At 42.7% G+C, this 16995-nt stretch overlaps 1 protein-coding gene and 1 pseudogene across 4 annotated transcripts in view; one reads left to right on the top strand and one right to left on the bottom strand.

Moving 5' to 3' along the window:
* Positions 1-7070: 7070 nt before the first annotated feature.
* LOC142943684 (gamma-crystallin M2-like) lies at positions 7071-8793 on the bottom strand (annotated as a pseudogene).
* A 766-nt stretch (positions 8794-9559) lies between these two features.
* Positions 9560-16995, top strand: part of nup160 (nucleoporin 160) — a 16896-nt gene continuing 9460 nt past the window's right edge. For 2 of the 4 annotated variants that reach the window (XM_076085334.1, XM_076085332.1), the window contains exons 1-8: positions 9567-9669; positions 10066-10101; positions 10918-11020; positions 14073-14283; positions 15072-15279; positions 15554-15741; positions 16081-16314; positions 16717-16814. In XM_076085334.1, the coding sequence (XP_075941449.1) occupies positions 9576-9669; positions 10066-10101; positions 10918-11020; positions 14073-14283; positions 15072-15279; positions 15554-15741; positions 16081-16314; positions 16717-16814 (1172 nt within the window). In that variant the 5' untranslated portion in view covers positions 9567-9575. Of the gene's footprint in view, positions 9670-10065; positions 10102-10917; positions 11021-14072; positions 14284-15071; positions 15280-15553; positions 15742-16080; positions 16315-16716; positions 16815-16995 lie in introns of all 4 variants that reach the window. The other 2 variants (XM_076085336.1, XM_076085335.1) reach the window with 1 other exon arrangement.

Genomic DNA, 16995 nt, shown 5'->3' with positions numbered 1-16995 from the left:
GAACAGCAGCTGGAGGCAGGAAGACATTTTAACAGGTGAGTGATACAACATGGAGGTTACTGCTCGGGTAGGACTCATGTAGGTCTTATGTAGGACTCAGGTAAGACTTATCTAGGACTCAGGTAGGACTCAGGTAGAACTTATTTAGGACTCAGGTAAGACTTAAGTAGGACTTATGTAGGACTCGGGTAGGACTCAGGTAGGACTCATGTAGGACTCAGGTAGGACTCATGTAGGACTCAGGTAGGACTCAGGTAAGACTTATGTAGGACTTATGTAGGACTCAGGTAGGACTCAGGTAGGACTTATGTAGGACTAAGGTAGGACTCAGGTAAGACTTATGTAGGACTCAGGTAGGACTCAGGTAAGACTTATGTAGGACTCAGGTAGCACTCAGGTAGGACTTATGTAGGACTCAGGTAAGACTTATGTAGGACTCAGGTAGGACTCAGGTAAGACTTATGTAGGACTCAGGGAGGACTCAGGTAAGACTTATGTAGGACTCAGGTAGCACTCAGGTAAGACTTATGTAGGACTCAGGTAGCACTCAGGTAGCACTCAGGTAGGACTCAGGTAGGACTCAGGTAGGACTTATGTAGGACTCAGGTAGGACTTATGTAGGACTCAGGTAAGACTTATGTAGGACTCAGGTAGGACTTATGTAGGACTCGGGTAGGACTCAGGTAGGACTTATGTAGGACTCAGGTAGGACTGATGTAGGACTCAGGTAAGACTTAGGTAGGACTCATGTGGGACTCAGGTAGGACTCAGGTAGGACTCAGGTAAGACTTATGTAGGACTCAGGTAGGACTCAGGTAGGACTTATGTAGGACTCAGGTAAGACTTATGTAGGACTCAGGTAGGACTCAGGTAAGACTTATGTAGGACTCAGGTAGGACTTATGTAGGACTTATGTAGGACTCAAGTAGGACTCAAGTAGGACCCAGGTAGGACTTATGTAGGACTCAGGTAGGACTTATGTAGGTCTCAGGTAAGACTCAAGTAAGACTTATGTAGGACTCAGGTAGGACTCAGGTAGGACTTATGTATGACTCAGGTAGGACTCAGGTAGGACTTATGTAGGACTTATGTAGGACTCAAGTAGGACCCAGGTAGGACTTATGTAGGACTCAGGTAGCACTCAGGTAAGACTTATGTAGGACTCAGGTAGCACTCAGGTAGGACTCAGGTAGGACTCAGGTAGGACTTATGTAGGACTCAGGTAGGACTTATGTAGGACTCAGGTAAGACTTATGTAGGACTCAGGTAGGACTTATGTAGGACTCGGGTAGGACTCAGGTAGGACTTATGTAGGACTCAGGTAGCACTCAGGTAGCACTCAGGTAGGACTCAGGTAGGACTCAGGTAGGACTTATGTAGGACTCAGGTAGGACTTATGTAGGACTCAGGTAAGACTTATGTAGGACTCAGGTAGGACTTATGTAGGACTCAGGTAGGACTCAGGTAGGACTTATGTAGGACTCAGGTAGGACTGATGTAGGACTCAGGTAAGACTTAGGTAGGACTCATGTAGGACTCAGGTAGGACTCAGGTAGGACTCAGGTAAGACTTATGTAGGACTCAGGTAGGACTCAGGTAGGACTTATGTAGGACTCAGGTAAGACTTATGTAGGACTCAGGTAGGACTCAGGTAAGACTTATGTAGGACTCAGGTAGGACTTATGTAGGACTTATGTAGGACTCAAGTATGACTCAAGTAGGACCCAGGTAGGACTTATGTAGGACTCAGGTAGGACTCAGGTAGGACTTATGTATGACTCAGGTAGGACTCAGGTAGGACTTATGTAGGACTTATGTAGGACTCAAGTAGGACCCAGGTAGGACTTATGTAGGACTCAGGTAGGACTTATGTAGGTCTCAGGTAAGACTTATGTAGGACTCAGGTAGGATTCAGGTAGGACTCAGGTAAGACTTATGTAGGACTCAGGTAGGACTCAGATAAGACTTATGTAGGACTCAGGTAGGACTTATGTAGGACTCAGGTAGGACTTATGTAGGAGTCAGGTAGAACTCAGGTAGGACTTATGTAGGACTTATGTAGGACTCAAGTAGGACCCAGGTAGGACTTATGTAGGAGTCAGGTAGGACTTATGTAGGACTCAGGTAGCACTTATGTAGGACTCAGGTGAGACTTATGTAGGACTCAGGTAAGACTTATGTAGGACTCAGGTAGGACTTATGTAGGACTCAGGTAAGACTTATGTAGGACTCAGGTAGGACTTATGTAGGACTCAGGTAAGACTTATGTAGGACTCAGGTAGGACTCAGGTAAGACTTATGTAGGACTCAGGTAGGACTTATGTAGGACTTATGTAGGACTCAACTAGGACTCAAGTAGGACCCAGGTAGGACTTATGTAGGACTCAGGTAGGACTTATGTAGGTCTCAGGTAAGACTCAAGTAAGACTTATGTAGGACTCAAGTAGGACCCAGGTAGGACTTATGTAGGACTCAGGTAGGACTTATGTAGGTCTCAGGTAAGACTCAAGTAAGACTTATATAGGACTCAGGTAGGACTCAGGTAGGACTTATGTATGACTCAGGTAGGACTCAGGTAGGACTTACGTAGGACTCAAGTAGGACCCAGGTAGGATTTATGTAGGACTCAGGTAGGACTTATGTAGGTCTCAGGTAAGACTTATGTAGGACTCAGGTAGGACTTATGTAGGACTCAGGTAGGATTCAGGTAGGACTTAAGTAGGACTCAGGTAGGACTCAGGTAAGACTTATGTAGGACTCAGGTAGGACTCAGGTAAGACTTATGTAGGACTCAGGTAGGACTTATGTAGGACTCAGGTAGGACTCAGGTAAGACTTATGTAGGACTCAGGTAGCACTCAGGTAGGACTCAGGTAGGACTTATGTAGGACTCAGGTAAGACTTATGTAGGACTCAGGTAGGACTTATGTAGGACTCAGGTAGGACTCAGGTAGGACTTATGTAGGAGTCAGGTAGGACTCAGGTAGGACTTATGTAGGAGTCAGGTAGGACTCAGGTAGGACTTATGTTGGACTCAAGTAGGACCCAGGTAGGACTTATGTAGGAGTCAGGTAGGACTTATGTAGGACTCAGGTAGGACTTATGTAGGACTCAGGTAGGACTTATGTAGGACTCAGGTAAGACTTATGTAGGACTCAGGTAGGACTTATGTAGGACTCAGGTAGGACTTATGTAGGACTCAGGTAAGACTTATGTAGGACTCAGGTAGGACTTATGTATGACTCAGGTAGGACTCAAGTAGGACCCAGGTAGGACTTATGTAGGACTCAGGTAGAACTTATTTAGGACTCAGGTAGGACTCAGGTAGCACTTATGTAGGACTCAAGTAGGACTCAAGTAAGACTTATGTAGGACTCAGGTAGGACTTATGTAGGACTCAGGTAAGACTTATGTAGGACTCAGGTAAGACTTATGTAGGACTTCTGTAGGACTTATGTAGGACTTCTGTAGGACTCAGGTAGGACTTATGTAGGACTCAAGTAAGACTTATGTAGGACTCAGGTAGGACTTATGTAGGACTCAGGTAGAACTTATGTAGGACTCAGGTAGGACTTATGTAGGACTCGCGTGAGACTTATGTAGGACTCAGGTAAGACTTATGTAGGACTCAGGTAGGACTTATGTAGGACTCAGGTAAGACTTATGTAGGACTCAGGTAGGACTTATGTATGACTCAGGTAGGACTCAAGTAGGACCCAGGTAGGACTTATGTAGGACTCAGGTAGAACTTATTTAGGACTCAGGTAGGACTCAGGTAGCACTTATGTAGGACTCAAGTTGGACTCAAGTAAGACTTATGTAGGACTCAGGTAGGACTTATGTAGGACTCAGGTAAGACTTATGTAGGACTCAGGTAAGACTTATGTAGGACTTCTGTAGGACTTCTGTAGGACTCAGGTAGGACTTATGTAGGACTCAAGTAAGACTTATGTAGGACTCAGGTAAGACCTCAGTGAAGGATAGGATACACTGAGCTCAGTGGCGGGCCGTGCATTTTATACCTAGGCCTTCACTGTTGTCCTGCAGCTGAAATACCACATTATAACCACATGATGGCACCACATATATTATCAGTTTCTAAGGCTGTAACTATGTACGTATTAAATGTACGTACCGTTCGGTACGAGACTTGCAATACGTTTGAATAGTACTAGAGCATCTGGAAAATGCAGAAGCTTATATTCAGGAGAATATAATGTTTTCTGCGCTCATGGAGGACAGTGGTTCTCAGCTGGTCTGGCTGTGGGACCCACCATCACTCCTTAATGACAAGTCGCGGCCCAAAGAGATCGTCTTATGATTTTACTTTCACAACTTGTGAAACTTGTATTGCTCTGCAGTGTCTTTCCTCGTCTCAGCCACCTGTGTCATGGTGCATCTCACTCAGTCAGAATGCCCATATTTGATTGGCTGAGCTGCATCACGTGATGTGATTCACTACCCGACATGCCTCTGCTGTTAAGTTTCACGATAGTCACGTGCTCGCCCACTGACCAATCACAGCGCACTCTGTACCTCGCGGCAGACACTGAGCTGCACTAATGCTGACGTCATTATAGGCCGGCGAGCAGGCTCTGATACGTCAAAGAATACGCCCAACATGTCAAACTAAAGATCTGATTGGTTGAAGACTATGACAATCAACAATATCGTCCCCATTCACTTAAACTGCACATGGATGCACTTGTGAGTCTGCAGGCCTCGGGCCTCTGTTCTTACCTAGAGACACAGAGGTGAGATCTGATTGGATAAAAGCTCTACTTAAAACAAGCTGCACTGGAAGCAGAGCAACTGAGGAAGACAGTAGCTGTGCAATGAGAACATAAGATAATGGGGAAAATATTTATATAAATTATAATACATGTAGTGTATTTAAGAACAATTATTAAACTATAAAATAGATATAGCTTTGTGATTCAGTTTAGGCCAGCAGAGAAGGCCTTGCAGGCCCTGACGGCCCACCACTGACTGAGCTTCTCTATCCTCTTCTCTCTCTCCTCTTTCCTTCTCTATGAATTTATGTCCCATTAATGCACATTATTAACTTTCCTTCTTCCTCAGAGTCTTTTGTTTTTGGATCCTGGTTTAATCTGGACCCTCGTCCTGCTGACACCCACTGCTATATCATTAGGGCCCGAGCACCGACGTAGTCGGAGCAGAGGACCTATTGTTATTATAATGTTTATTATTGCACGTGTTTCGTCGCAAAAAGGGTTAGGGTTGCTGTGGCGACGCATTCTTCGTCATGAAAAACTAAGGTGTTTTTGAGGGGCTAAACATGCTCAAAACATAATCAAACTTGTCACACACATTTAAAATCCTGAATGTAGTTATCTAATGTGATTTTAATGCTTCAGAGTGGCAAGTCGGCTCGATAGCGCCCCCTACAATATTTCTATGATGCAGCCCTCGCAGTATGTTTCACCTAGATGTATAAAATTTGGTAAGCAGGTGTATCACATGTAGACTTAAAAAAAAGTCTTAGGGGTCTAAGCTCTAAACCCAACCGGAAGTCAGCCATTTTGAATTTTGTATGAATTTCTCGTGTTTTTTTTCCATTTCCAGGTGCTGTACTATGAACTCCTCCTAGGGAATTAATCCGATCAGCTTAGAATTTGGTCAGAACAATCTAAAGACCTTAGCGATTAAAAGTTACTAAAAGCTTTAGGTTTCATCGAACGACGTGGATATGGTGTGATGGCCATTTTACATGGTTCACCATCATCCATCAAGCTGTTGTAACTCGACTGTAACTCGACTGTACTTTGTCAAAACTGTCCCAAACTTGACATGCTTGTTGACTGTCATGGCTTTAGGACTTCTGCATGCCAATATTAACTCATAGTCATAGCGCCACCTACTGATAAGCACGGACGTAAGCAGGATTCTATAATTGCAGCGGCCCAAACAGTGAACTTATTGAAAGGGTTTGTGGGCACACCATGAGAAAAAGACTTCTCTGATCTAAATATGTGCAAACTAAGATGCTTGGAGAGCAAACGTTAGATAACAGTGGATTTTCAAACCATGTCAGTGGGCATTAGTATAAATGATCTGTCCAGAGCTTCTTCATGACAATCAGGTTAAACGTTACAATGAATGCTTCACACTACAATCTAAAGTTACAGAAGAGCTTAAAATGTAAACAGTGTTAAATTAAAGTGTTCAAGTAACAGCAAATGGCACTACTGTTCTGTTAACTTTCATGTAAGTCCAAATACAATCAGCAGGACACTGCAGGGAGTTGAACCCCATCCCAGTAAACTGACAGTCTGTTATGTTACAAACACTGAAGCACATTCACACACATTCATTTTCTTAATGATCTTTAAAGGCTTACATTTATGATTGTATCGGAGGTACACTCTAAACATTTGAGGCTTAAGACCTGGCAACATGATCTTGCTACGCTGCTGGTCGACGCCTGAAATATCATCTCACATTCACGGCTGCGTCACCCAGAGTCCTTTCAGTCCCCTCGACGTGCGTGAAGTTGCGAGGGCCCGATCAATGCTGCTCGCAGCTTAATTATCATTATAATTCTACTATATCCACTGCTGCTGTTATTACTAGTAGTCATAATGTTTCCATCATTATTCTGCTTACTACTGTTATTATATGAATCATTTCTGTCATATGCATTGAATGTGTTGTAACTGTGTTGTTCATTCTGTACACATGACATCACACTTCTGTCCATCCTGATAGAGGAGGAGGATGATGATGATGAGGATCCTCCTCTGTTGATCTCTGAGGTCTCTTCCTCTTTTCTCCCAGTTAAAGGGATTTTGGGGAGTTTTTCCTGTTCTGATGTGAGGGTCAAAGGTCAGACGATGTCGCACGTGTTCAGATTGTAAAGCACTCTGAGGCAATACAAAATAAATTGAACTGAATTCTCTTGCACATATTTGTCTCTGTAGGCAGCAGGTAAGTCGTTTCACTGATGCTAAATAATTACAAATGACTAAAATATGAGTTCTGTCTTTCCGGAGAGAATTAAATCAGGAAAAAGAGAGCTTTATTATGGTGTCGTTTGTGTTTCCTTGGTGACTAGTAGTAGGAGTCACTGATGCGCCTCATGCTCATGAACCTCATGCTGCTCATGCCCATGTTCATGACGTTCCTGTACTCTCTAGGCCTCATGTACATCATCCTGCCTCTGTACTGAGGCTGCTCGTACATCAGCCAGTGACCGTCCATCACGTGACAGGACATGCAGTTGGACATACGGTAATGATCCATCACGTTGTTGCAGTCGTCCATCAGCTCGTTACTCTGGCCTCCGAAGTTCTCCCTCTCGTAGATCTTCATCCTGTACTAGCTGCGGTGCTGAAACAACAATCAATAATCAGAGGTTGTTACAACACCTGTACTCTTCTGTGTACTGTATTCAAACACACAGACACCCAGAGAAACTGTACTATCAAAATCAAATTCCTTAAAACATCATCAGCTCATCCAGAAAGATAAGATGTCTGAACAAAACCCTGAAACATCTTTTAATGAAACAACATGGAAGATTTAAGGAGAGAATATCTTTCTTCCTACTTTACAGTTGACAAATACATTAATTCTCAGTGTGAGCTTTTATTGTGAAGGAAGCTCAAAACATCCTAATTTTCCACTTTAATTAGCTGCTGCTGACACTTGTTTGCCTGCTACACCAGATCAATACATTGATTAATGGACATATTCATTGATTATTATATACGAAGCTTCATATATAGATTTTAATCTCCAGCGTTTAAGGAGTTTTAATAGCCTAGATTACATTTGTTTTCATATCATGTGGCCGATTTAAAATATCAGATGATCCATAACATGTGAGAGGTTTTACAGATGATTTAGTTCTTTTCTTAGAGAGTCAACAGGAATGACTGGATGTCAGTGATTTGAAGAAGATATATTCCACTTGTTTTATGAAAATGTTTTTATAAACTACTTAATATAAATAGTATTGGATTTATAATGAACTATAATGAACTTCTATACTTCACTGTAAGTTATGAAATGACCCTAAAACCTAACATGTTTACTAAACACACAGCTGTGACGACACTAACACTACTACACACTATGATGTCATAGGACGGCGATGTGTGTCACTTCATCTGTACTGTTACGGTCACGTCTGAAGTAGATTTCAGCGCCGTGCTGTGATTGGTTGTGTGGTTACCATGGGGATCATGCGACAGGACCTGATGCAGTCGCTCATTCCCATCATGCTGTGGTAGTCGGAGTACTCGCCCCTCCTCAGGAAGAACTGGTTCCCCGTGAAGTTGGTGCGGTCGTAGACCATGAAGCAGCCTCTCTCCACCCTGCAGGACTGACACCTGCTCAGGTAGGACGACATGTCGGCACAGTCGCTGCTGCACTCGTAGGACCGGCCCTGGAAGTTCCTGTCCTCGTAGAAGGCCACCTGACAAGGAGACGGGAGATCAAACGGGAGACAGAAGAAAGAGACCGGAGACATGACGCTCATCTTTCTATCAGGATGAAAGAACAAATCCTCACAACTGGAGGTTTTCTTTTTTTAGAGGATGTGACTTCACAAGCTCCTGATGTTCTTACAAGATCTCATGAACATGTTTCTTATTGCTGACGTTCATGTAAACTAAAGTAACTAAATAACGTGAATAAAGGCGTTAGTTAAAAGCTACAAAGCGTTTAGAAACAGTGACTTATGTCTGTGTTCAGTGTTCCTGTTCCTGTCGTGTTGATCGCTCGTTCTCACCCTGCCCATGTTCATGCTGCTGGAAGTCATGTTGCCTCTCTGGTTGCTGATGTTGCTGCTGTCTGTGGTGGTTGAGTGCTACCTGTGGAGCAGCTGCTACTCTTTATAGCACCTGAGCAGCTGAAGCCTTTTGTCCAAACAGCCTGAGCCAGCAGGGCGTCATAAAGAGACGCTCAGCGTTCGGCGTTTCTCTTAGAAACTACAGACAAAGAGCTACAGACAGCAGCTGTGTGTCTCCTTCGGTCCTCTGTTCACCCGATTCACTCTACACACCACTCTGGAAAGTGTCACACTATGACATACATTCAAAAAGTACATATATACGTATAAATAAATATATATTTATATATATTTATATATACATACGTGCATATACATTGATAGATATTTCAAACATTAATCTGCAAATATAAATAATCTGAAGACAATAAAAGTGACAGAATGTGTCATATACATTTAAAATCTTAAATTGTAACAAATTATTATTAAACAACATATAAATATATACATATATATACATTTAAATGTATATAGTGTATATATATATATTATATTATATTATATATATGTATAAATACGTCGACAGTAAATACTCTGAAACAAGCAGGCAGAATAATTATTAAAAACGAATGACATCCTTCAATTATTTATCAGATGCCATTTTTCTTTTCACAGGAAAACATATATATCTACAGTATATATACTAATATATATATAATTAGTATAACACATCTTCCGGTGTGTACTGTCTCTTTAAATGTTTGAAACCGTAGCGCGCGGCCTCTTTCCCGCTGACGTCACAGTCGCATGAGGTAAACAAGATGGCGGCGGTGTTGGAGCGTAGCTTCATCGAGATCTGCGGATTTGAGAGAGAAACTCTGCACAGATTCAGAGATGTGACCGTAAATCTTCCAGGTAAACGATCCGGTCAGCTCTGCTGCCCGTCTCTCTCGTGTTGTCTGTGCTCAGGCTGCTGCTGTTAGCACTCAGGACATGCTAACAACAGCTAGCACCGCTAACACGCTGCATGCTAGCTCACATAGCGCTGAATGCTAGCTAACAGCTAATAGATAGATGTTACTTTATTAATCACGCGAGGGGAAATATGTTCGCAACAGCAGCATTTATGGTACAGGTAAATAAAGTAACAGTAAAAATATTAACTATAAAAATGCTCAATATATAGTAAATAGAATCATATTAAATTAACTAACTAAACAGTAGTGCAGAGATTTAGCCAAACAACAGTGTAGCAGTGTTCTATGTTATATGCATGTCTAGTGGATGATTTATTATGAAGTCTTGTTGCAGAATGTTCTCCTGTATCTGGATCAGGCTGTCCCTGCAGTAGGTGGTCCTGGTTATCCAATCTGGAGAATAGTTTCTCCAGAGTCGTCCTCTCCACCACCTTCTCCAGACAATGATGGAGCCTTCTTAGCCAGTTTAAGTCTTAAACTGTGATACTCCATCATTTAGTTTAGGAACAAGAGTACTGTTAATGATGTCAGTGTTATATTTTCTATTATATTCATATTGTTGGGAAGAATTATTATTAACTTATCGCCAATAGATACCGTAATACCATAATAACCATAATAATAGTTATATTAATGTCAGAACAGCAGCTCCAGATGTCACATTTAGTGTTAGTAAGTTCACTTTAACTAGTAACGAGTAAATTACCTTCATAAGTAGAAGTATTATCAGAAATCTTTTTGAAGTACCGGTTTTATAATTAAGAGTACTCATGTTACTGAAGTAGAAGTATTATCAGAAATGTATTTCCAGTATTATTTAAGTATTATTTCCAGTATTATTTAAGTATTATTTCCAGTATTATTTAAGTATTACTTCCAGTATTATTTAAGTATTACTTCCAGTATTATTTAAGTATTACTTCCAGTATTATTTAAGTATTACTTCCAGTATTATTTAAGTATTACTTCCAGTATTATTTAAGTATTACTTCCAGTATTATTTAAGTATTACTTCCAGTATTATTTAAGTATTACTTCCAGTATTATTTAAGTATTACTTCCAGTATTATTTAAGTATTACTTCCAGTATTATTTAAGTATTACTTCCAGTATTATTTAAGTATTACTTCCAGTATTATTTAAGTATTACTTCCAGTATTATTTAAGTACTACTTCCTGTCTACAGGTGCTCTCCCTGGAGGACTGAAGTTCCCCGACAGTGCCGGAGCGTTTCATTATGAAGACAGTAGGAAGCTGCTCTCAGTCACCAGCAACAGATTCATCCACTGGTGAGATACTCCGATCATCTTCATATAGATATGATGCATTAATCTATCATCTATGTGATTATTGATTAATGTATCATACATTCATATATAATCACATAGATTATAGGGTTGTCAAAACTATTGGTCTTATTATATTATGGGTGCAACGGATCACAAAGCTCACGGTTCGGATCATTTTTCTGATCAGCAAAGAAAAGGGGAGGAGCCAAATATAACTAAAGAACTTCAAGAACACTTAAAACAAATCACTTTGGGCTATAGTCTTACATGAAAACAAAGATATTGAAGATGTCCAATTTGAAATGAAATGAAATAAATAAATAAAAATAAAACATTCAAGAATACTCACTTCTGTTAAGTTTAAGTGCATCATGAGGTATGTTGATGCCCTCGTCCTTTCATCAATACTGAAAGAAAGAAACAGCCAGTGAGCTACCTTCCACTGTTTAGACTGAACTGAACTGCTCGGAAACAACTTGAGTCTATGTTTACTTCCTGTCAGGTTATGTCATTCAAATACACAATAATGTTACATTACTGTGAAATGGTCTACAACTTTAAACATTGTTCAAGAAGATGAGAATATCTCCATTGTCTGTGGAGAGGGTCGACCTTTCTGTGGTGACTGAGATCAATAACTTTTATTATGGAAACAATTAAAGTCAGAGAGCTTTCTACATCATTTATCATCATTTCATTCAGTCACGTGAGGCTGTTCATTCCTGATTGTCGGTGTTAAAGAAGCCCAGTCGTGTGGCTGTAAGCTCCTGAGGTGCTCCTCCCTCCGGAGTAGCCTGGTTGACGCGCTTGCTGTAGGCTATGCTAAACTATCTGTGAGGTGTGGTGCATTCAACACATCACAGAGACCTTTGTTTGATGATCTATAGCGCATTTATTTTCGTCGTGGAACAATGTACACGAAAGCCACTCTTTCCCACGATGCAGTAAATGTGTAGCGTATCGCGGTCAAAACCGTTTGCCCTTCCGGGGTCAAACACCTGACAAACACAGCGAGCTCAGGACCTATATACCCTAGCCCAGGAGAGGAACACAGCGCCACCCAATGTACACACAAAGAAATACACCGGTATTTATAACACCATATTTGGCTCTAACAGTCGGGTTTGATGAGTTTTATCATTTAAGAGAAACAATAATCATATTCTGGGTTATTTAATAATGACGTCACAATCTGAATTTCAAAACGTACAGACGCAAATAATTCATCAATAAGACGATCGCATTCCGCTGGTAGAAATGGATCCTGTGCTTATAAACAGAACACAGGACACAGTTTATTAACAGACTACAGAGAGAAACACCTCTACAGTGGTGATTACTGTGTGTCTTTATTAGTTATTAGTATTATTAGTTACTGTTATTAAGTACAGTGATCATGGGAACAGACACAAACTTATCAAAAGTCTCTCCAGCTGTTAAGGCCGACTGACAGCTGATCAGCTGTGATCATCAGCACCGTCATCAGAAACAGACGTCGCTTCACGTGACGCAACTGAGGAAAGGACGTCTCATGTCTCCTAAAACATATTTCCTCGTTCCTCTCTCCTCGCATGGTTTCCTCCATGCATCCCTGGTGGGAGGGACTAAGATGCCGTGGCTCAATGCGTAGAGAGGGTTCGATCCTGCTACATGTCCTATGCCGAAGTCTAGCAGCCCACTGGTCCCAATAGGGAGGGATGGGTTAAATGCAGAGGTCAGATTTGGTAAATGTGTATATTAGGGGTGGGAATCACCAGAGGTCCCGCGATATGATATTATCACGATACTGCGATATGCTGAGTATTGCGATAACATATTTTGCAATTTCTTACTTTTTTCAACTTCAAATGATGTCCCCAAAGGAAAACTGTGTCAACATGTTTTATCTAATAAGATAAAGTTTTCAGCCTGTTCATCTCACGTCAAGCAGACAGACTGACCAACAATGTCATAAATGTTGCACCTGACAAACTGAACTGTTTGTATTACTACATAGTCCAACTTAACTGAATGCAAACGTGTCTATAACTCATTTATATAAGTTATAGACACGTTATATGATATTAGAGTTGTATAACTCAGTATAACTTGTGATGCGTGGACGTCGAGGCAGAGAGCCAGTTATGCGCTGCACTCTCCCCATGAGCCTGGCTACTGTTGGCAGATTTAACCCCGTTGTGAGGCCAGATTGAGCGTGTGAGTGAAAAACTTCACATGCAGGAATCCCGCTAACTGAACGGCAACGCCCACGTTAGAAGCGTTGTTACAACCACCAGGTTTTTGTCGGCAATCCCCCATCTTGTGCTGCATTTAGCAGGTCGTCTGTAATGTTTGCCCCGGTGTGACTTACGTGTACTGCTCTAGTTTGGAGAACGTGAGACAGCAGTGTCCAGTCCTCTGAGATATTGTGCTGTTATAGTCACATAGGAATCCACTGCGCTTGACGTCCACGCATCGCAAGTTAATGCAACTCTTTCTGCTGTACTCAAAGACGGTGTTGCATCCATGTGTCGCATCCATGTCCTTCTTCCCTTCCTTGTTAAAAAATCCAAAATAAGTCCAGGCGTCTGATTTAAACTCGGATGGTGCATTTCTGATTTCTTTCTCTGATGTCTCCATCTTTGTTTTGACCAATCACGCTAACCCGGCACCTTTGCTGACCTCACCAGAAAACAACTCGGCACCATCTAGTGGACTGAAAAAGCAATTGATTTTATTATTCTAGTACCAAAAAGTTTATTTATATTATAAAATATCAATACTTGGCTTCCGTGTATCGATACAATATCGCCACGCAAAATATCGTGATACTATGCTGTATCGATTTTTTTTTCCACCCCAAATGTTTATGTATAGGACAGTAAAAAAAAAAAAAACCTAGCAAGGAAAGGATGCAAGACTTAAGTGTGTGTGTGTGTGTGTGTGTGTGTGTGTGTGTGTGTGTGTGTGTGTGTGTGTGTGTGTGTGTGTGTGTGTGTGTGTGTGTGTGTGTGTGTGTGTGTGTGTGTGTGTGTGTGTGTGTGTGTGTGTGTGTGTGTGTGTGTGTGTACAGGTGTACTACAGGTGACAGTGTTCACCTGGTGGAACAGTCTCTGGACACCAACCTGCTGAACAACGCTGTGAGACTCCAGCTGACTCACTGCAGCGTTCTTCCTGGAGGAGTTCACGTCCACGAGACCTTGAACAACGTCATCATCCTGGTCTCCACCAATCAGAGCGTCCACAGACTGGTGCTGCCTCACCCAACACGCATGTACCGCAGTGTGAGTGACACACAGACACTTACACACAGACACACACACCTACACACACAGACACTTACACAGTAACACACAGACACACAGACACCAACACAGTAACAGACACACACCTACACAGACACTTACACAGTAAGACACACACACACCTACACAGACACCTACACAGTAACACACCTACACAGTAACACACCTACACAATAACACACCTACACAGTAACACACCTACACACAGACACCTACACACAGACACCTACACACACAGTCACACGGACACAGACACTCACACGGACACAGACACCTACTCACACGGACACACACACACACACACAGTTAACCCTCTCACTCCCACAGACAGAACAAACACAGAAGAAGTAAAACCTGATCCACGTCCTCTGTAAATTCCTGACTGTCGTCACCAGCTGATCACAAGAGACAAACGTTTGATGAGCTATTGAAAACATCAAAGACGTGTTGAATACTAGCCCACACAGGTTTATGAGGATCTCATGTGGCTCACAGGTGAACTGCCGGTAGAACTGATCCCTTGTGACCCCCCAGCTGGTCCCGACTGCTGCAGCGACCGTTGGGTTAATCCCATTGTTACACAGATTTAGTGCTAAATAAAAGACCTCCAGGAACAGCCAATGGAAAAGGCAGCAGCGAAAGAAGGGTATCTAAAGTCAGCAGCTGGTTAACGATCTGTATTGAAGGATAAAACACTGAGGCAGCAGAAACGCTGGTTAAATACCAGGACACGTGTACCCGTCCACTCACCTGTCTGTCCTCCACAGGAGCTGGTGACGGAGCTCCACATGCAGTCCATCTTCACTGATGTGGGTAAGCTGAGTCTGAATGATCCGTCTCACAGCGCCCTCATCCCCGGCTCAGTGGGGCAGACCTCCACAGCCTGGATCAGTCAGTTCGGAGAGGCTCACTACGCTCTGGCTTCACCTGCTGGAGGCATCATGGTGGTCTCTCTGCCTCCTCACGACATACAAGGTAAAGACATGGTTCATGTGGTCCCATGTTATTGTTTATTGTTAAATGTTACGCACCAACCGCCACGACAAATTCCTTGTAGGTGCAAACTTCCTTGGCAATAAATGGTTCTGATTCTGATATGGTCTCACAGACAGGTTCACATGGTCTCACGTGGTCCCATATGGTCCCCACATGGTCTCAAACAGATTCACTTCTGAAAGCTACATGCCTTCACTTGTACACTTATAGGTATTGGTCACTGAGTGTGTGTGTGTGTGTGTGTGTGTTACAGGCAGCATGTCGGTGGTGGAGCTGAAGAGGAGCTCCATGATGCAGAGGTTGTCTGGCTGGATGCCCTCATCGATTCGTGGGGACCAGACAGCTGACCTGGTGCTCAGTCTGGCTGTCAGAGAGCTGGAGGAAGACTCCTTCATCTTCGCTCTCTGTCAGGACCACAAGCTGCGTATGTGGTCCTTCAGGGTGAGACAGACACAGTGAAGATCTACATGATGATGATGATGTTCAAACAAACTAGTTTAACATGAGGTCATCAGGAAGCTGTTGAATCCTCTTTGATCAGTTGATACGTTGAGATATTTAGTCCTTAAACGAGTCCTCTTCTAATTATCGTGATGATCAAAGTAAAGTACAAGTACTAACAGTACTGCAGCATGCTGACACCTCCAGACCACGTTCTGCATGTTGGTGTCCTGCGTTGCTGCCGGTCTTCTCCACCGATACTCTGTAATATTTCCAGTACATACAGGTAGTACAGGATGAAGTACTACATCAGTAAGAGTACTTGTTGTCCCCCCTCAGGAGCAGGCGTGTCTGCTGGAGGCCGACATGCTGGACTACATGCCGGCCTGCAGAGGACTGAAGCGCCAGTCGGGCCAGGGTCACCGTCTGAGGGTTTCCTCGTCCTCCTCCGGCCTCGTTCTGTGCGTCTACCTGTCCGTCCCTCAGAGAGGACAGTTCACCGTCCTGCAGCTGGTCGCCACCGACAACAACCGCTACAGCCTGGACCACCTGTCCTCTCTGTTCAGCACGCAGGTGAGCTGTGATGTCACTTATGTGTGCCGATGTTAGTCGTGGATTTGATCTGACTTTTTGAGTTCAGGCCTCAGAAATGTGTTGGAATGCTCAAAGTGATTCTTAAGATAATATGTTGTTCAAGTTGAGATAAATCACGGCAACACATTTCGTGGACATTAAAGTAACTTTTTCACCGTCCTGTGTGTTTGTGGCGCTGAAGAGACATCAAGTATTGTAACTTTTCAAACATGATAATCTCTACAGATACAATACGTTCCTCACTCGTTTCTGCTTTGGCCCCTTTTCTAAAGGACCGAAATATTCAATATCTCAACCAATTTAAGATCAGGACATGTAGTACGTCCATCTCTGCTTTTGTCTTCTGTATAACAGATGTAATTAAACTCTGTCTGTCAACAGGAGACTCTGGTGGACTTCGCTCTGACCTCCACAGACATCTGGGCCGTCTGGCTGGACGACTCCAACACCACTGTTGTCAAATACATCAACTTTGAACAGTAAGTCACACGAATGATCTCCAGTAATCTGAGCTGGTAATTAAGACTTCAGAACCCCCGTAACAAGTACAGTCTGTTTTTTTTGTATAGCCCAAAATCACAACTTTGCCTTTACAATCTGTACAACATACGACATCCTTTGTCCCGGGACCTCACATCAGAACTCCCTAAAATAACCTTT

The sequence above is a fragment of the Anarhichas minor genome, unplaced genomic scaffold (genome assembly GCF_050575085.1).
Source record: "Anarhichas minor isolate MPS153535 unplaced genomic scaffold, ASM5057508v1 ptg000151l, whole genome shotgun sequence".
Lineage (NCBI taxonomy): Eukaryota > Metazoa > Chordata > Actinopteri > Perciformes > Anarhichadidae > Anarhichas > Anarhichas minor.
Note: the sequence above shows the minus strand (reverse complement) of the source record. Positions and strands in the feature narration are given on the sequence as shown.